Source organism: Equus quagga, chromosome 4 (genome assembly GCF_021613505.1).
Source record: "Equus quagga isolate Etosha38 chromosome 4, UCLA_HA_Equagga_1.0, whole genome shotgun sequence".
In the NCBI taxonomy this organism is placed as follows: Eukaryota; Metazoa; Chordata; class Mammalia; order Perissodactyla; family Equidae; genus Equus; species Equus quagga.
This window is the reverse complement of record NC_060270.1, coordinates 105,394,466-105,419,757: the sequence shown is the minus strand read 5'-3', so window position 1 is coordinate 105,419,757 and position 25,292 is coordinate 105,394,466. Positions and strand designations below refer to the sequence as shown.

The 25,292-nt window shown below is 36.6% G+C and overlaps 1 protein-coding gene across 1 annotated transcript in view; it reads left to right on the top strand.

Moving 5' to 3' along the window:
* Nucleotides 1–11,879, top strand: part of SLC38A11 (solute carrier family 38 member 11) — a 51,045-nt gene extending 39,166 nt beyond the window's left edge. The window contains exons 10-12 of the mRNA XM_046659411.1: nt 1,539–1,651; nt 4,531–4,662; nt 11,325–11,879. Of these exons, the coding sequence (XP_046515367.1) occupies nt 1,539–1,651; nt 4,531–4,662; nt 11,325–11,618 (539 nt within the window). The 3' untranslated portion in view covers nt 11,619–11,879. The remainder of the gene's footprint in view (nt 1–1,538; nt 1,652–4,530; nt 4,663–11,324) is intronic.
* Nucleotides 11,880–25,292: the final 13,413 nt, after the last annotated feature.

The window sequence follows — 25,292 nt, the reverse complement described above, 5'->3', positions numbered from 1 at the left end:
TTTTTCTTAGTCATACCTTACCGGTGGTATGACTCAGATATAATTAAATCTTTACATAACAAAGCTGACAGGTTGGTTTTGGTTTTTAGTTTTCGGGTTTTTTTCCTAGCCGTAATTCCCTAAAATCCACTTAGACTCAAGCTGGACTAAACTGACATTGTTGCTTCAGGCCATTTCACCTTAGGCAAATCTGGTCTTGTTTGTGCAAACTGCCTTCTTCTTTTCTTTTCCGTTTCCGTAGATAAATTCCAGCTTGTGAGGCAGTAAGAATTCTAGATTGTTCTTGATACTCCCTGGGACTTTTGAAAAGGTGCAGGCCCATTTTTCTAGCGGAGGTTAGTGAACAGGGAGCTTCAGTCCTTTTTTTCTCAGACTGCTGGAGCCTTTCCAGTCAACCTCAGGGCAGGTGTCTGCCACTACTGCTTTGTGGTTGAATCCTCTTCTGCCCAAAAGGGACACTAAAAAGTAATGTACATTTGTTCTAGTTGGTGGGAGGAGAGAAGAGTCACTTTACGTCTTGGGAAGCAGTAAGACATTTAGCTTTTTCATGAAAAAAGAGTACAGAAGTATCGTTTTGTTTTCTTTTTAAACAATGTAGTACTGTGTGGCTTTTATCTAATTTTCGATTCAGTCTAATTGAAAAATGTGACCAAGATTATAAAATGTAAGCATGTTATATTTAGGAAATAAACAAGCCCAAATATTCCTTGTTTCAGCATGGGAAATTCTTTTTTGCTAATATGACTTCTACGCCCTCTTTAGTCCCTGTATCTCTTCATAGGTATCTGAGAAAACACAGTCTGTAAATAAGAATTGGCTCAAGAGATATATATATATATGGTCCATCATTTAGTTTGGAACTAATAAAATATAGTGGTCTTCCTGGGAAATAACCATATTTTCATAGTTTTCAATCAGTGCATTTCCACTTCAGTTTGTTGGATGCCATGAAACATAATGCATGCTTGGGTTCCTTGCTGTGGCCCTGTGTTTGTGACTGAACCCATAGTGTGGTGTACAGGAAATTCAGCTCCCCACACGTACTGGTCTACTCTTCCTTTCAGGATTGTCCTTGATCTAAGAACGGCAGTTCAAAAGGAAATTTGTTTATTTTAACAGACCTTTTTTTAAAAAAAAAAATAATGAAGTCATTTACTTACCAGAAACAAAGACCAGAAGTAAGTTTATAAAACCAATGCGCAAGAATTTAGGGAGTTGATTCTGTGTGAACACAAGACAATGGATAAAAGTATTTTTTAGAAGTTAGTACAAATTTAAGGAAAATCTGCCCAAAACAAACAATGAGAATAAGAGAAAAACTATTAATGATGAATTCGTCTTAAAGTGGAACATGTACTAGTTTTACTATCAGTCAATAATTATGTACTTACTGAGTGTAAAAACATATTTGACATTCTAATCTATTCTATTAAATTAAATGAAGTTTCTGTAGCTTCACTTACATAATAAATATCCAATATCTCATTTATGAGATATTTATCTTAGATATTCAGTATCTATTTTATGTTATTCTTTAGGAGACTTATTCGAAAATTATTGCAGAAATGATGACCTAGTAACATTTGGAAGGTTTTGCTATGGAGTCACTGTCATTATGACGTACCCAATTGAGTGCTTTGTGACTAGAGAGGTAAGCACAATTCCTTTCCAACACTACCTGGATGATCTCCTTACTATATTTAATTTAGGAAGATTTGCAAATAACTCGATTCTACAGATTCCAAAGTGCATGACAAGTAATGTAATTTACAAAATTTTCTTTTTCAACCAGTTTAAAGATAAATTTATATTCAAATGTTTACAAGATATTTTTTCAAAAGTTAGATTTGAAAATTCTGTTTGGTGGTTTAGTTTATGTTAGCTTAAGTATAAATATTTGTACAACTGCATTCCAAAATGAATGCCAGCCTTTAATACAGCCAAAGTTGTTTTAAAAACATTCTTGCAAAGAAATTAAGTACTAAGGTTTAAAATGTGTTTTACAAAATTGTCTTTTGCTAAGACGTTTTATAAGTCAACATGTATTAAAAACACCATAGAACAGATTCTGATTAGTTTTGTTATTTTTAAAAAACTAAAATGTTTTCCAGGGGAAACCAAAATTTCATTTAAACCATTAGTTTTGTAGATATATGTTATTTGTATTAATATGTTTATTTATTTATATTTGTATACCATATGAATAATATAGGTAGTATATTATTCATATCTATATTTCATTTCTACATCAACACCAAGTATGTTACATAGTCCACTGGATTTGTGGAGGAAGATTAGGTGAAAGAGAACTAATTCTTTTTGTGTAAAATTGGACAAGGACTTGTCGGGAATCCCTTGTGCAGTCGGCTACAAGGCCACTGTACCAGTTAGCAGAAAAACATGATCCTGCTCACAGTGGTTCTTTCAGGAATCACACTGAAAAGTGCTTAGTCTTAGAATCTATTCCTAGAGGCTGTTTACACAGGGGCACCATCTGAATGGGTCTAATGTGTGAAGCAAAACACCTACAGTGCTTTGGGTATACTAACTGATCGGCAGGTTTCTTGAGGCAGACCAGTGCTTACCTTATGCCAATTATGGGGATAAGGAACTGCCCAGGGAAATGGAATAAGGAAATGCTCAGCACTGTGTATGGCCTTTACAATTAGCATTTGTCCTCACTTAGAAATGTGCAACTCACGGGAAAGTTCTCCACCTCGACTATAAGGGAGAAGTAAACTGAACTATTTTATGAAGATTTTTAAAATCTAAGGGGCTTTAAAAATCTTGCTAACTTTTGTTGGATGCAGGAAATGGTTTTATTTTAGCTTCTGCCCAGTGTTTTGGGTTCCGATCTGATCTCTAGATCAGCAGTAACAGATGGCTCGTCCTCCTGCGGTTTCTGGTGAACTGCTTGTGGAAGGTCTGAGTCACTCCACCTGCGCAGCTTATGTCTTCAGTACTTGGAACTTGTGTTTCCTTTCTAGCTGCCATGACAGGAAGACAGAACTAAATCAAGATCTCTGCCATGGTAGCAAATGCTAGACAGAGAGACCGTGCATACGCCTTGCCCATTCACTTCCTTTCTCTCTCTCTCCTTTCTAGAGACACACACATACACACAGACACACAGACACGCACACACACAATATACAGTTGGTATAAACATATAAACAGAATCTAAGCCATTTCTATTCATAGGTGAGGTGGCCAACCACATACAAGGATGGCAAAAAGCCTGTTTACCCCTAATAAATCTCCCTCACTAGCTTGCCTCACTAAGTGATTTTCCACTATTAACAATCATATTTTAGAGGCATCTATAAAAATGAATTTTAAATAAGATAGTATTAAGAAAGACATTACCAACTGTAAACCATACATAAGTAAAAGTTGTTAGTATCCCCATTAAATTGTGAGCAGAGTTATGGCAGCATCTAGTCTATGGGGAGTGTTACTTATCATAGTTTGGAGAGTTGGTTTTAAGGTCCCCCAGCATCGGACCCTCTCCTACCATTTCCAACTCTTGTCTCATTGTTCTTTTGCACAGTCACCACCCTATTCAGTGTCTCCTCCTTGTCCTCTCCATAGTTATCTTTCTTGTTCTTACCTCTTTGCTTTTTCACACTGTTGCTTCAGTCTGTAATTCTGCTCTAAATCCTATCCATGTTTCAAGCCCCATGTCAAGCCAAGGTGGGACGAGTACATTTCTGGAATGCTGTAAAGCCAATTACTCTAAGGGAGACAGCTCTAGATACCCAAAGCTCCTTCTAGTTCTAAATTGTATTTGATCTTTTTTATCCTCTCATAGATTGATTGCTTATTTGTTTTATTAGATTGGTTGGATCTCTCCAAATAGAATGTTAATTCTTGAGAATAGGAATCATCTCCTAGGCATTTTCTCTTTGCAAATCATGTCACAGTGTGAGATGCATTAAATAGGTAACTGTTAATTGATTTCCTTATCCGAATATCAGTGGAAAATGGTGATCAACTCTTCTTCATTTTTGTTGAGGAAAGGCAAGATAAAATAGAATTAAATTATATCAAATAGGATTTATTTTATATAAAATTAATTTCCTGTTACTAAAGGATATTACACATCTATTACTGTTAAAGGAAATTGTGTAGCTCTTTCCTTAGAGGTCATTCAAATAATCTGAATAGCGTCTGTAGTTTGTATTAGTGGTAATCTTGTTGGACTCAGGGAAGAAGGATAAGGTAACCTCCCAAGTCTCTCTTATACTTGAGAAAGATATTTATTCACACATTCATGTGCTATGTCCCGAGTCTGTAATATAATCCATTGCCTGTCTAATAGTTCAACAAAGAATACTTGTTATTGATATGTGTGAGTACAATGTGTAAATACTTTGGAAAAGATAGAACATTCATAGTGACTTAAGATTTAATTGATTGCCATATTTGTTGTGTTTTATACAGCCCTAGGTGCTATAATATGAAATACTCTCTTAATAAGTCTTGCATGCGTCTGAGAGTGCCTCTCTAAATAATCTGTTTATTTGGCAGGTAATTGCTAATGTGTTTTTTGGTGGGACTCTTTCATCAGTTGTCCATATTGTTGTAACAGTGGTTATCATTACTGTTGCCACACTTGTGTCATTGCTGATTGATTGCCTTGGAATAGTTTTAGAACTCAACGTAAGTACATTTAAAGATTTACTCCTTCCATTCTAAAAGTCCCTTTAAAAGATAATGTTTACGTTTAACATCAGGTGTCTTTTCTTTAACAAGGTATCACTTTCTGAAGTGAAATGAAAATGTGCTTGTTATATTATAGTAAATATTCATAATAACGATGCTGTGTACTTCATAGGACTGTATACTTTCAGAGCAGTGGTTTTCCAATGGGGGAATTTTGCCTCTCCTCCCCCAGGGGGCATTTAGCAATGTCTAGAGACATTTTCGGTTGTCACAGGGTAGGCGGGTGCTCCTGGCATCTGGTGGGTAGAGGCCAAGATGCTGCTAAAATCCCACAATGGATAGGACAACCCATTACAAAGAATTATCCAACCAAAAATGTCAGTGACGCTGAGGTTGAGAACCCCTGGTTTAGAGCACTTTTACATATTTTATTTTCTATAATATATAGATATTCCTAAAAAATAACTATAAATTAAATAGATCTAGAATGTTCTTTGCTGAGAAAATAGGTCTAGAGGGATTCATTAAAAACAAGTCAATGAAGAGAGCTAGCTCCATACTCCACATTCACTTACCATGGCCCAAGTTCTTTTTCCTTAAAATATTTTTCTTCTCTCTCTAGACCTTTCCTTTGGAATCTCTACTGCTACATCTCAAATATAGGTCCTCATCTGAATTAATAGTGGCTTTTTGCTTCAACTAGCACATATTTAAGTTCGGCTTCCAATATTTCACTATTTTGTTTAAAAACGTTCACTTTCCAGCCAGAGCAAGTGTAAACTCTGTTGCCTCTAAAATCTGAGCCCATGCTTCCTATGGAAAGTTATTTACTATTTACTTCCCCAAATCTACCCTTAGCTCTAGCCAATCTTACTTTTGACCTGTCAGTAAGCCATATTAATTCTTCCTTTTATCCTTTGGCTTATCTGTTTATCCTTTCCTGTAATTATTATTTTCCTTTCATTTCTGTCCAAATCTTACAAAGATTTAAGGTCTAATGTAATTTCTAGCTCGTTTATTCGTTGATCAGATATATACTGGGTAATTACTAAGTGCCACACAATAGAGATACAATGATGGGAGGAAATCAGGAAGGATGCATGCTTTCATAGAATTTACAGACTCACAAATAAATGTAAAAGTTCAGCTGCTATATAGATGATGAAGAAGAGAAAGGGAAGTAGATGGGCTCCCAAAAGACATTTTTGAGAAAAGATTTGGTGGACAGGTTCCATTGGGAGCACAGAGGGATAGAGGGACATATCAAGAGTGATGCCTTGGTTCAGTTTTGTGGAACCAGGATAATGATGCCGTTTGGTGAGATGAATCGAAGTAGCTCTCCCACTCTAGGATCATTAATCTTTCTCTTCTACAATCCTTATGGAATTTCTATTCAGAATCACACCATTTAGCATTTATTAGTCATGCACCATGAGGAGGACACACTTTTACAAGTGGGATCCCAAGTCATCATTTACTCATTCCATTGAGAGTTGAGGGATAGACCAAGGTATTAATTGTCAGTGCCCAAGTTACTATTCCCTTCAGATGTCATGTGGATTTGAAGTTTCAGACAAAGGCAGTAGGAGATTCAGTCAAGAGCACGCTATTGGGGATTTTCTTACAGTAGAATAAATGGAAAGTAGGGAGTAGACAGCTTCCCCAAAACACAGGGGACTGGGGAATCATCTATTCCACCAGTAAAGAAAAGAGAGCTCATAGGAGAGGTGGCTAAATATTATCAAAGGAACCTTTACCTACTTCCCAATTTTGCATAGGCCAAAGGCTAGTAGGTCCACTCAAAATCATTTCATGTTCCAACTTTGATTTGTATAAATGGATGACTGCTGCCTTAATGCACTATCTCATGTCATGTACTGTTTGTACTGTCCATAAGCTTGCCTTCTCTACCAAATTGTAAGCTTTTTGAAGACAAGAATGAATTCAGCTGCCTTCTACATCCTCCACAACACCTGGCATAGTGCTAAGAACACAGTGCTCAAATTGCTGCATGGGCGATTGCCACTTAGGACCACAGTTCAGGAACTGTTTCTACAAATGCTCTTGGACATAAGAGACACTCTTTAGTGTAGCACCAGGAAATTAAATGTTGCAAAAAATGGTTGGTGTTGACAGTAATAGTAATCCTTCAACTGTGCTGAGATGATCAACATAATCATTCCCAGCTCTATTATTTCTTGTTTTTTGAAATGACTCATTTGAATTCACGTTTGGGCTGTTTTTTAATATGTAGGATGTTGATATGAGAGAAAATATGTTTATCAACTGCCTGACCACTCACCACATCTTGATAGCCTAACAATTTTTTGTTCCCTTTAAGTTAACCAAGCACACATATATTGCTTATTTTTTAGGAATGATGTATTTTTGTAAATTTGACCATTACTTTCTGTTAGTTGCTAATCTCCCTGACACTTGCACAACAAAATCATAAGCACATAATGACATTAAATATTTTCTCCTGTACTTATGTTGAAACTTTTTTGTGGTTAAGACAGAATTCTGGTATTGTAGAGTAATCAGAGAATATTTGGTGAATATCTGTTATAAAGTCAAGATCTGAGCTGGCTGTATAGGACTACTTTTTAAAATTTAAAACATGATTCTAAATCCTTAGATTTTCTAAAACCTGGTTATATAGATATTCATTAAAAAAAAAATTGAAAGTGCTAAGTTATCTGTTATGATCTAATAACCAAAGACAATTACACTAGTTTTAAAGCACTTTGTAGGAATTGTTAAAATCTAGGATCTCCATTCTCTTTCAGACCACCTGATTGTATGTTTTTCCAGTCAACAAAAGTCTTTTGGTGTGCACAATAACGTATTCAGGTCTTTACTCAACTCCCTTTTGTGTGGGCATTTGTCATGTTTAATAGAGCCAGATCAAGCATCATTTCTGTCAGTAATTAATGCAGGCTGGGTCATGCATCACATTAGAAGTAACCAAAGCATGCTGTCTTCCACTTCAGAATGACAATGTGAGCCAACATGTATTGAGTATTTACTCTGTGCCAAGTGTGTTGCATGTGTTATCTCCCTTGATCTATATTAATTTTACAGATGAAGAAACTGAGGCACGGGGTGATTAAATAGGTCACACTAGTTGTAAGTGGCAGAATCAAGATTTGAACATAGGCTCTTGGACCCTATAGCCCATCTTTTTAATCATTATGCTAGTCTTAGGTTTCCTAAGTATAGGCTTTAAATTATGTAAAATAATTACATTCATTTCTCTATTCATTTTTTAAATTAAAAGATCTATGCATTGAGCTTACCTGTAAGTAAGGTTAAGAGTAATCTGTAACATGCACAGATAGACTTGAATAATGAGTTAAAATAAATATCAGGAGATGAAATAAAATGGAACTAAAACTTTTTCATCTAAATTAATAATTGTTAGCCAACAGCTTTTATCCTAGTTAACAACTGTAGTACTTTTGGAATTCTTTTCTATTGTGGCTTCTGAATCATCACTAAGTAGATAATAATCTTCATAAATGAGACATGTAATAGAGTCAGACCTACAATTTGCAAAGTTAGGGAAATGCTGTTACTGAGTATAACTAAAATAATATAGGATAAATTATTTGTGGTTGTATTAGTTATTTAATAAAAAGCAAAACCCTGGTTAGAACTTAGCTTCCCTTTTATTTCATTGTTTTCACAGGGTAGACACAATGACATATTTTTCCAAAGCAAACGCACTCTCAATTTTACAGGATTCATTTTAGAAGCAAATAAAATAACTTGGTGATAAGAATCCAGCATCTTGGCACTGATGTTAGTGTTAGAGAAAAGAGGCATCTGCAGTAATTGGGCCCTATGGGTTTCTACTTGCAGCAGTACAAAGAGAAAAGATGAAGCAGCTGGTGCCTGTGGCCAGAGTAACCAGCCCAACAAGCATTGTGTGCAGCTTACAGTGGAGGGAAGAAAGCAAGCCAATTACCCAGCAAGAGCCCAGATAGAGAGATACAGTCATGAGGGTGAGCAAGCCATAGTCCCAGCTACCAAAGACCTCTTGAGCTAGAGAGATTTTCTTTTTAAGGTATAAGAATACATATCATGAGTCCACATTGATGACAAAGCATACATTTAAAAGTTGTATAAGCATTATTTAAACTTAGCTTTCAGCTGCCTTGTATCATTTGAGAGGTTTCTATTCAGGTAGGAGATTTCAGATACTTTTCCAATCTGTATTGCCAGTAAAAATCTTTAACGTCTTCTGCTATTTCCCTACAGCAAACTGCAAAATGCCATGGCCTCCATCGTATTATCATCAAAGGATAGAGCTATTCTGCCTTTATAAATGTGACTATATTTTATTGTCTCTTTAATAAACAGTTATAGTATTTACATCCTGTCAAGCAATTTCAAAAATTATTTAAAGCCAGTGGTATATTCTCAAGCAAGACTATATTAAACAGATCAAGCAGGCCAGACTAATTCATAGGGAATAGAACAGATGGAATTGCACTATCGTTTTACTGATGGTCTTGGGTCCTAGCAACAACCTCTTATAAGAATGAGCTTTCAAATATTAGGAAAGTAAGTGCTATCTAGACAAGATACCCAACTGGACTTCTTCCAGTACAAACATCAGCTATATAGTTTTCCCACTAATTGCTACTTTCTCAACTTTTAGGAATTATAACATAAACAGAACACCCATTGCTTTGCACTGCCCAGCAAGTTAGATTTGGAAGAGTCCCAAAATGCTGACTGATGACAGCTTCTAAGCAGCAGCTGGTGGCAGTTTCATCCTGATAGCATTTTCACACTCTGCAGTTCTAGATGCATTCGCTTCACGTTTGTTTTTACAAGGGTCTCTCTCTCTACACACACATACACACACACACACACACACGTTTGTATTTTAATTACTATTTTATTGTTTTCAAAAACTATTTCAAAGAAATCAAAGGATAATAATTATTGTAAACACACTGAATTCTACAGTATTTCCATAACTTAAACAACACTGCCAGTTTCAAGTGTCATGATACAGTCTAAGGAATCCATAATTCATTTAATTCCAGCCATATGAAAACTCACTTTTTATACACTATGGACCTTTGCAGGTATTCATTTGTATTCAGCTTCTATGAGTAGCAAAATTATATTGTCCATATATTTTAAAATAGAATACAATTTGGTACCTCTTAGTATTTTCTCACTGCTTTATCACTGACGGTAGAAATATTTTCCATGAACTGTGGTCCCTTCTGTTCGTCCTCAGAGTTTCAGATACTGCCCGGCTAGTCTGATTTCATAGTGTGTCCTCCTTAATTGCCATTTCTCTGGATTGTTGCTGTCTTTGTAAAAAAATTAAAAAGTGATATTTTTGGAATCATAGTTGTAATATTTCTGGTATGAGGGTGGTACTTATTATAAAACACAGTAATTTTATTATATGGTGATATTGAAAAAATATTTCTTTTAAACTATTTTTAAAGGATAATCTGTTCTTTTATACCATCCACTTCAAAATCAGTTTTCTGTAATTTTTCCTTGAAAAATCTACCAAAATAATATCAAAAAGCTTTCAAACCATAGGTGGTAGGTATAGAAGCTTTCTTTATACTATTCTTCCTACTTTTCTCTATATTTACAAATTTCCATCATAATTACTTTTTCAAATATAGCAAACATGCATTTTATGGAAAACTTGCTTTTAATTCTAAACCAGTATCGCATTTGCTATTGAGTGTCTGTTTTAAAAAACTTGTGTTTTATGGTTTAAGTGACTATTATTTGTCATAGAATTATATTTAATATATTTTGTTAATAATGTGTTATATTTTGCTTAATATTTAATATAATTAGAAAAATATATTACCTAAAATGCATTAAATTTTAACGTGATTTCATTTGCAAAGTTTCCACAGCAAATTTGGCCTCAAGGGGAAAGTCTCTTTTCCTTTGAAGTCAGCAACTCTTGGTATTTTTATGATATTCTCCATAAGGTTCAGCCTGACATTCCCCTCCATAAGCTAAAGTGGGGGAGGCTGAGTGAGTCATAAACATTTAGTTCCACTGTCAATTTTCTAGGGTAATTAATGTGTTTAGTTTTACTTGAAAGAAGATTTAGAAATGCTGTTTCATGTTAAGTACCCTTAGGGTTATAGTTTTCATTTCTCATACAGACAGGCACCTACTTTCATACAAACTCAGGTGAAGAGGAAAGACAATATGCCGTAAATACCTCCCAAAAGTCCCCTCGTACACAAATCAGAAATAGACCTCTCAGATTTGACCAGCGTAGTAAATACACAGAAATTTGTAATGAAAGGTACAAGGAAATATGATGTAACTGAAAATATGGGAAATTTCAAGAGTTTGCCACAAGTCCGTCCTACGATCTGCTTTATTTTCCATATTATTTTCTGATCATTTTTTCTTAAGTCTGATATACTATTACATTATTTTACTCTCTTTTGTAAATATTCCATCAGAAGAAGAAAAACCTATTCCTCGTCTTTCTTGTAATTCTTTTTCTTTCCTTTTTTTGATTCAACTGAACCTATCAAACTTTTAACCAGTGCAATGACAGATACATTTTGTAAACGTTTTTAGAAAACTACCCCAGGAATGCTCCCTCCAGTGACATTATCTCGTGTCTTGTTTTCAACACTCAGGGTGCGCTCTGTGCGGCTCCTTTAATTTTTATCATTCCATCGGCATGTTATCTGAAGCTGTCTGAAGAACCAAGGACACACTCGGATAAGATTATGTCTTGCGTCATGCTCCCCATCGGCGCGGTGGTGATGGTGGTTGGATTCGTCATGGCCGTCAGAAATCCTCAAGACTGCACCCACGGGCAGGAAATGTTCTACTGCTTTCCTGACAATTTCTCCTTCACAAACATCTCAGTGACTCATTTTCAACTGACAACACAACTTTCAGTTTTAAATGTCACTATCTTTCAGTGAGTTGACTGCTTTAAAAAATATGTATGTTTTCATAGACTTCTAAACCACATGACGTTCACATATGTTTTAGTGTCTATATTGTAAAATTATTACTTTGGCATTTATCAAGACTTGGTTTTCTTTACTCTTCAGCCCAATATAAAAGATAAAGAGGAAAAGAAAGTTGATTGTATTTTGTCTTAAACTGGGACAAAATAAATGTTTTATTTTAATAACTGTGCTACACTAATTCGAACTGCAGAAGGAGCAGTGAAGCCTTTGGCATCAGCTGCCATTCTCTCAAAGCATTATTCTTTTATTTAATACATGAGCCGACATATTGCGCTCCCAAATAAGTAGAAGATTATGGGTTGGAATTGTGTGTGTCCTTTATGAGAAAAAAAAAAAAAGTGTTTTAAAGTTAATGGAATTGAAGGGAAGGGGAAAAAAATTATTAAAGAGAGTAGATATTTCGAGAGCAAAGTGAAGCTCTCCATTATAATTTCAGCTGCATCCTTGTTTAGAGAGAAGTGACTCCCTGGAGAAATGAGTAAAGTTCTTTTCTTTCCATGTTAAGAAGCACGAATAATAGATTGAATATACAGAGCAAGGTGTATGAGAAATCAAAATTACCTCCCAAGTTTTGATCCTTTGGGAATACGATGGTAGTGCCGTTAACCAAATCATAAAACAGGAAAAAAATACCTCACAAGTTGTTCTTAGGCACGAGCCCAAGAGATCTGTTATCCATCAGCCTTGGACTGGTTGAATTTGAAATGCTGGCGGGAATATAAACCTGGAAGCTGAACTTTCAGACTAGAAGCTTGCAAGAAGAATCAGGGCTACAGAAGAGGCATTCTTACTCCTCCGGGAGCCCTCAGAGAGATTCTCAGGAGCTCTTGTTGGCTGGAACCTCCAGAAGCAGACACTAAGATGGAGTCCGGCATGCAGGGTGGTTATTAGGGATCATAACTACTGGGAAAGAGGGGCAAAGCAGGACTGGGAGGGCAAAATGGACCTGCAATGCAGGCTGACAAACCTTCAGCCATACCCAAAAGGGAGTCTAGAACATAGGTGGTCCTTCAGAGTTGTCCCTGTTCAGGGGAAATAGCCGGGTTTTAACACTGCTCTCTCCAGCAGTCCTTGTAGGTGCGCACCTGTGGAAGGACAAGCCCTTGGGCTAGGCAGTTCTTTGCAGCTGAGCAAACCCTCAAGGAACTGAGAGCTGGAGGCTGGTAGGTGGGGCACCACATGCTTCCTTGTAGGAGATCTGGGAGGCCCAGCTGTGCCGACCACAGCTGCCCTCAGTTTTTAATGCGGGCTTTATATCTCTCAATGAGGATTTCATGTCTTCATATCTATGAAAATCTTTAAAAAGTAACAGAATAAAATTGGGAACCGTCTGGTTGGCTACCTTAGGTTGATATATAATATATCAAGTATCACCCAAGATTTGGGCTCTCACCCTTTTCATTTGTATTTCCATCAAGTTGACAATCCATAGTACTATATTAATTGTTGCCAAATAGAAAGTATCACAAGCAGAGTTAATATACACAAAGTCTTTGTACAAATCACAGCCCCCCCCCCAAAAAAAATCCCACAGGAAGTGTATAAAGGATGGTTTCACAGCAGTTTGAATAAAGAAGTGGTGAGCGCTGAGTCATCGTGTTACTCATGTTAAGAAAGGCCTATTGAACACGAAGGAAGTTGCACCTTAGCAGGCAGAAGCAGGCTCCGGCTTTGAGTGGTGATTTTGGCTTCATTAAACATTATTTATGCCACTAAATTGATTTAAATTCTATTGGCTGTATAGCTTTTCTGTATTTAATTTGTAAATCTGTTTTATATAGTTGTTTAAGAATCCTAACGTTAAGTGGCTTGTACCTATTTTTAGATTGATGTATGTTTTGGTAAAATAATGATAAAAATATTTTCATTCCTTCTGGGGGAATATAAGAAATTTCTGCAGCAGTCCATCCCTACATTACTCAAGAGTGAGAAACACTGACCTACATAGTTATTAGATAGAGTCATGAGAGATGAGATTTCCAAGAGAGTACAAAGAGAAGTACGTCAAGGATAACGTAATATAGCACTTAGCCTCTATTATCATGAACTCTTGGTGTTGCTTCAGATTCCTTAACCTTGACTCTTCAAATAGATAAAAAGTTCCTGGTAGGAACTGAGTGCCATATTAATGCCTAATAAATACTTGTTCTGGTTTTTTTTCATAATCAACTGTGGAACAAGACTACCTTTGACCCAGTTATTAGCTGCATGGATTACCAACATCTTTCAAATTATGATAAAATAAATCTTAGGAACTCAAGTCTATTTTGCAAGAATACTCGTCTTTTTATTTTACCACCATGCAGAACTTCAAGAACCACCCCCCCCCATCTATTTCCTGCCTCAGTTTAATAAGAGATTTCCACTGAGACTCGTTTGCTCCCTGCTACTTCTTGCCCCTGACAAAGCAACTGGAAGATTTTAAACCAATTTTTAAAGTTGTCACTACGTTTAAACTTATAAAGTCCTTCTTAATTTACAAAAGGAGGAGAGGGGCTAATATCTTTACACACTAATGTAAGCATCCAGCAATACGTTTCCTTTGAGGGTATAAATTGGACGGCATCTGTATAACTTATGCATGGGGTCCTTGTCTACTTCACTTCTAATAGAACCTTTGCTCTCAACCCTCACTTGAGATCTCCAAATATCAGAACAGGTAGACTGCCTCTCCTCTGATTGTTTCCAACAATGTCAAGCAATAATTGTTGCTTCTTATCTGTCCTAAAAGGACTCTGAAATCCAGGTTATCCAACTAAGAAAATCCCAACTAGTCTGCTGGAGTCATACTGCATTCATCTACCTAATGAAACTAACTTATTGGACAGGAGCAGCCTTCCTTCTGTTTATCTGCTGTACTCTTCACAGGAAAGCAGTGTTCGTCTGTTTTTCAATAAAGCTGGCCACTGACTGGGCCAGGTGTTGTCAGGTCGTCCACGTGTGGTTTGAGCATGAATCAGCCAGTGACCATGAGGTGTTGAGAGTAATAATTAGCGACACCAATCCAATAAGCTCCTTTAAGAATTTATAATTACTCTAAAAAGTATTTAAAGGATTTGCCAGGATAACAGAGCCAACCTGTAGAGTGGATGAGAGATACCATGAGCTGGAGAACACAGAGGGGGAGAAAGAAAGAATACATTCATTGTCTGGAGCAGTGGTTCTCAGACTTCGACATGTGTCAGAGCCACCAGAAGGAATTGTTAAAATGCAGATTACTGGGCCTCACCTTCAGAGTTTCTATTCAGTACTCTGGAGTGAGGCCTGAGAATTTGTGTTTCTGAGGAGTTACCAGGTGATGCTACTACTGTTGGTCTCAAGATCATATTTGAATAATGTTAGAGGTTGGACATAAGAGAGATGCTGGATAGGGCCATCTGTTTAGAGGCTGGGTCAAAACACAATCAAGATGTAGAGATGCCATGCGGGAGCTCAAGGAAGAAACTGCGGCCAGAGACATAGGACGGAGAGCTATTGGCACATATTAAATACACTTATCCTGTGCCTTTTTTAAAAAAACATTTAGAGAAGCTTACAGAGGGGACAGGAGAAACCAAGACAGCAAGATTAGTGAAGAGTAATGACAAGAGAGAGGAGGAGAGTTAAGAACAAAGGAGAAAACACAGATTACGGTCTAAAGTCAACACAGCTGCAGTGGTTAAGCTGAAAGTCTGGTCTGGAGCCTGCCGGCATTCAGGGACGATTGCCTAAGCGTCATCCTCTTAGTACGAGAAGGAAGAAAATATACCAGTTTCTCAAAAGTACACCAAGTTTTCCTAGGACCAGACTCTCCCTGGAATGTCTTAACTTGGAAAATTACATAAGGAATCGAGTAAAACTGGGTTATACTCATAACAACGTCATGCAGGTAAAGAATTCATGTCGCTGTCTTTTATAGGACACTTTAATAATCATTCCATTAATGTTTGCTCCCTGACAATGATCAGTATCAATAAATTTAGCTTTGGAATTTTTATTATATTATTCATTTATAGTGATATGTTAAATGCTCCATTTAAAAAAAGAAGCACAATGGCTGGCCAGTGGCACAGTGGTCAAGCTCACTGGCTCCACTTCAGTGGTCCGGTGTTCATGGGTTCAGATCCCGGGTGCATTCCTACACACCACTCATCAAGCCATGCTGTGGCGGCGCCCCACATACAAAACAGAGGAAGATTGGCATGGATGTTACCTCAGGGTGAATCTTCCTCACCAAAAAAATTGAAATAAAATAAATAAGTAAAAATTAAAAATAAAAAAAGAAGCACATACAGATTTAGTCTGTCCTTTACTCCTAACTCCCACCTGATTCTGGTCCTTACCACCTCCCACTCAGACTTATGCCATGGCCTCTTACCTGAGCATTCTGCCTTCAGGCTCTTCTCCCTTCAAGATGATTTATGCATCACTTTAAGAATCCTCTTATTAACCTGATGCTTTGATAACACTACTTGGTTGCTCAAAAGCTTTCCATGAAACTCTCATGCTTTTAAAGACAAACTCCATAGCCTGTATTCGAAGCTTTCATAATAATATGGACTCAACATGTCATTCTGGCCTTATCTCTTGTATCTGTGGGAAGGAACCTTTATTCTAGCATAACTAAAACATTACTTCATACAGAAATTGCTCTGTGCCTTTGCATTTGTCCCTGAATTATTGCCATTCTGTAATCTGAAATGTCCAAACCCCCCCATCAAAACTCTGTCAATCGATCCGTCTTCTCCTTGTGCCATCCCTGACAACTCTAACTGCAAGTCAGTTCCTCTTCCTTTGGAATTCTGTAATTCTTGTAGTTAGGTTATATGAAAAAACCTTGTGGGGCCAACCAGGCAGACAGTGTGTTTTAAAGAGAGATCACTGTGTTTTAAAACCTCTTTTTATTCTTTATAGCCCATGGCATGGTGCCTTAAATGTAGTAAACACTTAAGTATTTGAAGTGAGATTGATGATATGAAAAAGAAAATGGTTAATTGTACCAATGGCCATACAAATTATTTTATTAGATTTTTCCAGCTATAATGATTGTCATTCAGTAAAGTAGCGATTTAATGTGATGCAGTCATTCATCCAACACGCCGGTTTAGATAGTTAAGTTGGGTTTCTTATTTTGCTTTATTATGCCTAGACCCTTCAGAGAAACTATTTGAAATACTCTTAAAAGGACTCTTTAAGTGCATACCAATTGGTGCTTATCTTCTCACTTATGTTGACTGCTAATTAAACATTTACTTGTATCTTTCTTAATTATAAGCTCCTTAGGACCTAAGACCATGTCATATTTAAGCTTATTTTTTGCCAGATGCTCATATTTCTTACTCATTCAAGATGCTCAATAAACATTTAATGACTGGAATCTATCTAATTGAGATGTATTTAACTCAAGTTTATAACCCACCAGGAAAAGTTACGTTAACCCCTTCATTTAGTATTATTTCTAAAGAAACAGAGAGTCAAAACTTTAAACTGAAATGTATTTATGGTTTAAATGCAATTATCCACTGGCTTAACCTCTGCAGACAGCTCAGTAGTTTGATAGAGCACTGGAAAGAAGAGTTGCTTTAGGAACACACAAGCAACAATTGAAGAAAAACACCTCAGGCAACATGTCAGTTTGCAGTTTAAAATTGGAAAGACTTTGGAAATTTTTATTTGCAAAGCACAGTGGCAGCTATGTATTTATCACTTTTTAATTTTGTTTTGCTGGAAGACAACAGAGCCAGTGCCAGAAAAATGAGTTCCATCCAGGCTTCTCATAGTCAGGTCCCATCGCATAACAACATTGTTCTTTAATTCTTTAGGTTCTGAGAGGGAAAATAGTAAAGCATCTTCTAAGAAAAAAAGAAAAATCCCTTTTTCCTGGAACAGCAGCCTTTGGGTGACTTCTGACTTTTCTTCCATAATTTTGGATTCTTATAAAGTCTTAACAAAAATTTTCTGTTACCTCTTTTAACTGTTATTCCTTCATGTGCAAGATGTAGACAAACTGGAAGTTGAGAATATGACCTTGGGTTTTCTGTGCTCTATGTCTCAAAGCATTTCCAAATGAATTTAGATTTGTTTCAAGAACTATACGTATAGACAAGGGAAGGAAATTAACTTTAAACGTTTAGAAAAACAGGTCTTAGAAAATCTTTGGGTTTCATAAAAGGGACTTCTAGATTGCACAATCAAGTGGGAGGTGCTCCCTCTTCTAAAGATAATCTGCCCTTTCAAAGTAGACATTTTAAAGAAGAGAATAAGAAATTTAAAAATATTAGCTTCAGGCAGAAAACTTCCTTGGAATAAATGATTTTATATGTGTAACCTGAATGTCAGCTGAGGACCCCTTACCTCCAAGTGATCTGTTTAAACTTGATCTTAAAATCCATTCCACGATCAGGAGCCTACTCCATAATTTTGGCAAATTTTTCTGATGTGCTTTCTAATGCATCTCTATGCCACTATAAACCTGTGTTCTTTCGCTTTGTACCTGTAAAACTCCACAGTACTTCAGATGCAAAACACAATCCCTTCATCATTTTCCATAAAAATCCACTCACATCATGCGTTGTGCTAACTTTTCATTGTTGTTGCATCTTTCGAAGATTTAGAGTGGTTACAAGTAAGGGTCACATCCTAGACCATGGCTTTTGACCAGTCTTCAGGCTTCTCCATCCAAATTCCTCCTCTACTCTTCTCATTTTCCATCTCCTTCTCCAGATTAACAAGCAAATATTTCCCTCTGACTTCCTCAATGAAGTCCCAGCAATTCCAGGCCTCTAGATGGCCACTCTCCCACTTTACCCCACACCATGTCATGGTATTTTTCCAGTACAAATGCCATTCTCTTCCTAAGAAGAAGGAAGATGGAAGCTGTCAACACAGCCATATTTTTCAATTTCCTTACAAATAGGTGCCCTGTCATTTATATTCTGAATTGCATTTCTGATGACTTGCTCTCCATAAAAAGAGAAGCCCAGAAGACTTCTGCCTTGCCTAAAATTAAAACTTGGCTTCATGGCTTTAAATAGGACCTGTTCCATCAAAATAGGGAACAGAAGGTTGACCAGCTCCCACTGTGGTTTCCCAACTTGGTAAACCCACATGGGTTAAAGCTGTGCTTCCATCGGCCCCTATAGCTTATCTTCAGCCATTGTAATTTTTCACCTCACCCCCTGTACTATTCTCCAAACATCAGCTGTGTTTCTGCCTACTTCCTTTGCACTCTGGATAAATTTGGCTTTTCAGAATTAATTAGCTGTAGTGGGTGAATAATCATCTGCTTTATAAGTAAGGGGAATCTGAAAAGTCTCTCTACTCATTTTCTCATATATCTTCTATGGAATGATACCATAGTATCTGACATATTGTTGATTGCTCATTAGTATTTAAAATAGAGACATCCTGGGGTGGGGGAGGGTGAAGGGATTGGTGAAATAGGTGAAGGGGATCAAGAGGTAAAAGCAATTCCAGTTATAAACTAAATAAGTCACAAGGATGTAATGTACAGCATGGAGAGTTTAGTCAATAATATTGTAATAACGTTGTAAAGGTACAGATAGTGACTAGACTTAGCATGGTCATCATTTTGTAACGCATAAAATTGTTGAATCACTATGTTGTACACCTGAAACTAATCTTATATTGTAGGTCAGTTATAATTCAATAAAAAAGTTAAATTTAAAAAGTAAAATAAAATAAAGCCATCCCTTAAGACTGGGGCAATAATTAGAGAATCCACATTAACAATTAGGATCCTCTAAGAGGATGAGAATGCTGCCCTCCCCATTTCTCTCCACCTCCCTAAATTCCAGCAGAACTTAAGATTCTGCCCAAATGCCTCATTCTCTGATGAGGTCATTCATCTCTTTTCAGTGCTTAGGCAAACTTGCACAAAATAAGTGTCAAAAAAATGTATGGGTTGAACCATGACAGCTGGTTTTGAGGGGGGCTTAAGAAAGGGAAGGGAGGACAACCTGGAGTCAATAAAGCATATGTGGAGCAGCCCTACGAAGCACCAGATCTCTGGGGATTAGGTCCCACGGAAGAATGGAAGCTCATAGGGAGTGAGAGGGCCCTTCAATATCTTCATTTATTCTCCCACTGTGTCTGCACAGGAGTCATTGCCACCACTGCTAACCAGCATGCAAGCCCAGGTTTCATTCTCTTCCTTCTTGTCATCGTTCTTGATTTTCTGCTTGGGGAAATATATTTGCAGGAAACACTAAACCAGCTGTTTAATAATTGTGGCAAATAGATTTATAAATTCTTTAACTGCCCCCTTTGATTGGAGGAAATTCCCTAAAAGCAGAACAGAACCCAGTCACAGACAAGATACAGACAAATGCGTCAAACCCATAATTGGATTCACAGATGTATGGCATCTATTGGCGATTAAGAGCTGGGAGGTGGTTATACTGCTTCGGCTGGAAAAGTATGGTCTGTGGACCAGCAGCACTGGAATCCCCTGGGAGCTCTTTAGAAATGCAGAAGCTCAGGCCCCACCCCAAACCTGCCAAACTAGAATCTGCATTATAACAACAGCCACAGTTTGGTTCATGTTCGAGTTTGAGAAGCACTATTGTCCTTTGGGGTCATATCGGAATCAGCTATGAAACTGTTAAATAAGAAACCACCTCTCAGAGTCTACCATGCCCACACTAGGGCTTCTGGCACTGATGAGAATGTGTGATAACACATTTCTGGAGATTTGGGGAGGTAAAACAATTGTAAATCATTGATTCATGGCAATAACACAATTTCTGTTTGTTCTGGTTTTTTGCAGAACAATCATGCAGTCAAAAAATGATTGTTTTCCCCAACATTGTCTAAAATTACAACACACTAGCCATGCTTTCTCTTTAGCTCATAATGGCAATTTCTTTTCAACTATAGTAGAAACAATGCTACAAATGAAGAAAACTTGTAAGACATCCTGTTGACTTCTAGTTTGTATGTGAAAAAGCCCCAATGAATAAGTCAGAAAGTTTTTAGTGTGAGAATGTGCTTTGAATTTATGGTCATATCTGTAATCAAACAAATCGGGGGTGGAGGAGCATCAGTGCAATGAATGTTTAAAGCCTGAACATGGCATTCATATTTGAATGCATTACAAGGACAACGTATTAGATAAATGTATGAAAGTCTTCAAAAATACTCTCCATGTTGCTTCTAGATTGAGAAAGTGGTTGACTAAACAAAATATTCACTATCGTAAGACATGTTCTCCAATTAGACTGAGGAAGAGCTTAAAATACATTTTACTTTAATAGAGATACACACGTAATTACTTTTTAACATTAAAAGCTTAATGAAAGAAGCATGCTCTATTTAGAACCCAGTGATAACTGAGTCATACAACTTAATTTAAAATTAGTGAGTGTCTGGTATTTAGAGAAGGGAAAATATTCCTCATTCTAACCACAAGAACTCTTGACTAGGAGGTTGAGCCACAAAATGTCTTGGCTAGGTGGGGGCCACCCAGGTTTCCTCAGTCATCAGTGTAATAGCTTTTGAGGTCTGAGTCCAGAGTCAGAAGGATGAATCTCAACTTTGTCGTTATTCACGTAAGCAAGTGATTTAATCTTTGGATCCTCACTTTCCTCATCTGTAAAATGAAGAAATCATTATATACTAGGTTTCTGTGAGAGTTTTTCCTGCGTTTATTGATCTTTTGAATTACTATATACTATTTATTACATTTACTTATTTTCTCCCAATAAGATTTTTGCTTTTTCCTTGATGAATTAATGATATCATGCCTTTATGAATAATGTTTGTAGTAATTTTAAAAAATTTTGGTATTTACCTTTCAACTTTGTTAATTATTATTTTACCTAATGATGTTTTTCATTTTATATAGCCAAATATATTGTTTTTAAGTTTTTTCAATAGTTCTTATCAATGTTCTTCAACTCTAGATAATACTTTACATAAATTATCTTCTAGTTTTGAATTAATTACAATTCACTCATGTTCTTAAGTATTTTTAATATATAATTATAAAATGCATATTGTAAATAGAAGTGGAATAACAAAGCGTAAAGAGAAAATAAAAATCACTGCACTGTTAATAATTTGGTTTACTACCTTCCAGCCATTTTTCTTTGTATATTTTCTCCAAAATTGGGATAATGCAATTTTGACATAATAAAAAATATATATTTGGTCTCTGCCCCCAGTCCCTGACACAGAACTCCTGAAACCCTTGGAATTTCCTAAGTGATACGGGTGCTAGGAGCATCTTTTGTTCTAATTTTGGTCTTGGACCCAGATTCCTGACACAAGAGCTTCTAAAATCCTTGGGATCTCTGGAGTAATAAGAGTGTTTTTTGTATGCTAATGAGATGAGTGGTGGCTAGGACAGCTTCAGGATAAGGATTCATCACCAGAAAGACTAAGGCATGATTAAAAGGTTGAACTTTGATCTCCACCTTCAAACTCTGGGGAGGAGGAGAGGACTAGAGACTGAGCTAGTCACCAACTGCTCAGGATTTAAGCAACCTTTCCCATGGAATAAAGTCTCTGTAAAAGCTCTGAACAATAGAGTTTGGAGAGCTTCCTAGTTGGTGAATACATTGAGTTGCTGGAAGGGTGGCATGCCTGGAAAGGATGTGGAAGTGCCTTGCCATGCCCTCCACCCCAATACCTTGCCTATGCATCTCTTCCATTTGGCTGTTTCTGAGGTGTACCCTTTATAATAAACTAGTAATAGTAAGTAAACTGTTTTCTGAGTTTTGTGAGCCCTTCTAGCAAATTATCTGACCCAAGGACGATATTGTGGGAACAACTGATTTATAACTGGTCGGTCAGAAATATGGGAACCCTGGACTTGCTTTTGGTATCTGAAGTAGGGGCAGTCTTGTGGGACTGGGCCCTTAATGTGTGGGATCTGATGCTAACTCCAGGTAGATAGTGTCAGAATCGAATCGAATTGTAAGACTCCCAGGTGGCACCAGAGAATTGGTCAGTGTGGGGAAAAAAGTTCACACATTTGGTGACTAAAGAAGCATTGTGATGTCAGAGAAACAGGTTTTCCTTTAGCTATATATAATGTACAGCGTCCATTTTTTTAAAATATTTATATTAGAGCATTTTCTCTTGTTATTAAAGTGTTCGTGGTAGACATTTTTAACAGCTGCATAACGTTCCACTTTTCATATGTTCCGTAATCATTCTCCTGTTGTTGTTTTTAGGCTATTTCTCATTTTTTCTATAAATAACATTAATGAACAATCTTTGATGTGAATCTTCATACCATATTTCCGTTATATCCTTAAGAGAATTCTATCCATTATACCATTATATCCTTAAGATAAATTCCTAGGAATACCACTACTAAATGAAGGAACATAGAATTTTTAAGGCTCCTCTTTTTTTTGTTCTGAAAAAATGAACTCTAGATGTCACTGACTAACTGCCTCTAGTAACTCAAAGGAGATTTTGAAAGCACTTAACTGTTTCTTAAAGTTGCTTTCAGTTATGTTAAGAGAAGCAATTACCAGTCACCCTGATCGGTCCAAACCCCACCACAAGAGTGACATCTTCACAGACAGGTAGAGAAGTGTCCAGAAGTCACCTTTGCTTCATTTTAATGTTAAGATCTCTGCTCCAGGAGGAGTTAAGCCTTATTAGCATAACATTAGATGTATGTGAAAGTGGGTGTTCAAACTATGCCTGTGTGAGCTTATACCCACCTCTACACGTGATGATGAAAATTCCTTTTTGAATATTCATTCCCCACCTGAAATAAAAGGTATCTGTTTTCCTTTGCTGGGGGAGCCATGGCTTTAGAAATGATTCCCCATGGTCTCCTTAAGTGATGCAAATAAATTATACTTTGTGTGACAATTGCTTCTGGGAAAGACTTTGATTGTAACTCACCAAGAAGGGAACTCACTTTGGTTCAGTAACATGAGTAAGCTATACTAATTTAAAATTTCGCAAGTATGCATGAAGGTCCATTTGCCACACATTAACACTATATGTTACCATTTAAAAATATTAGCCATCAGAGAGGAGCTGTTCTAAATGACTTTAAAACACAATATTTTGACTGTACACCACTAGAGAAATATACTTTAAAACAAAAAGAACATTAACAAATCCCCTGCAGTTTTATATAATCTTATTGATGGTATTTGTGGTGGTGTAGGAATTGTTATTCCAAGATTATTATGTAGATATTGTGGTTCAAGGCAAATGATTAATTATGATGATGTCCTTCAAAATCAAGATTTTTGACATGGGATGCAGATATAACATCAATAACATTTTGTAAAATTCCTGTAGTCCTAAAATTGAATTGAAAATATTTGTATAAATTCAAAAGGTTTTTTTCTTAAAAGAATTAAAAATATATTTCTTAGTTCTGTCCACTGCAAGGCCTAAAAACAATGATGAATGCTTACAGGTTGAGCACAGCAACGGCAAGACTGTGGCTTCCAAATACCTTTCCCACTAAAAGGAAGCCAGGCCTCTTGAAGAATTGGCTTATTTCAGGAGTAGAACAGAAAATATACAAGATAAGAATGGAGCATCATTTGATGACAGAAAGCAAAGAAGCAAAACCATCAAAAGAACTTGGAAGTCAACTTAAAGAGGTTTTCTCCCATTGGTCAAGGATGGGACAATATGAACATCAATTGGGACAATAATAGCAGTGGTTTAAATTAAATTCTGTATATGTGTTTTAAAAACCCAACTCGTTCATCATCTTTGAAGGATTTGAAGGAACCAATGCATTATTTGAAAACTAATAAACTAGAGGAAAATTAAGCAGTTTTAGTCTTTCCTTTACAAGATGTACTACTAGGTAACCAAAGATTTGATGGGAGAAAGTTTCCCTTTTTGAAGTATTCAAAATAATAAATGAAAAGGGAATGTAGAATTAAAATATCACCATTTTTTACTCCTAGTGAATGAGCATAAGCAATGATCATCAACTGCTGTCACAAAAAGAGGTAACCTGATATTGTATGCCATCAATGGAAAATTGCAACCCCACCTATCCAAAAAAAACTCAGACCTGAATTATCAAGCTTCTAAATCTAACTTCCAATTTGTAGAAAAGAAAGAGGACAGAGGAACTATTAAATGACACCACTGGGATGCAATTGGCAAAATCCAGACTATATAAAATTCTACAGAGGAAATGACTTAGTTTCTTCAACAAATAAATTGCAAAAAATAAAGATGAGGAGTGAAGGAAGGTGGGGAAGAAGGGGGAGAGAGAGAGAAGAAGAGAACTTATAGATTAAAAGAGACTTAGGAGGGGGCCAGCCCCATGGCTGAGTGGCTAAGTTTGCATGCTCTGCTTCAGAGGCCCAGGGTTTCACTGGTTCGGATCCTGAGCGCGGACATGGCACTGCTCATCAAGCCATGCTGCGGCGGCATCCCACATGCCACAACTAGAAGGACCCACAACTAAAAAAATGTATATACAACTATATACTGGGGTGATTTGGGGAGAAAAAGCAGGAAAAAAAAAGAGACTTAAGAGACATGTTGTCCAATCACAATGTATGACTCATATTTAGATTCTGATTAAAGCCAACAAGTTGGGGTAAGGGGTGAGATGGGAAAATTTAAATGCTGATTGAGTACTTGATGATATTAAAGGATTATTTAATTTTTTTAAGT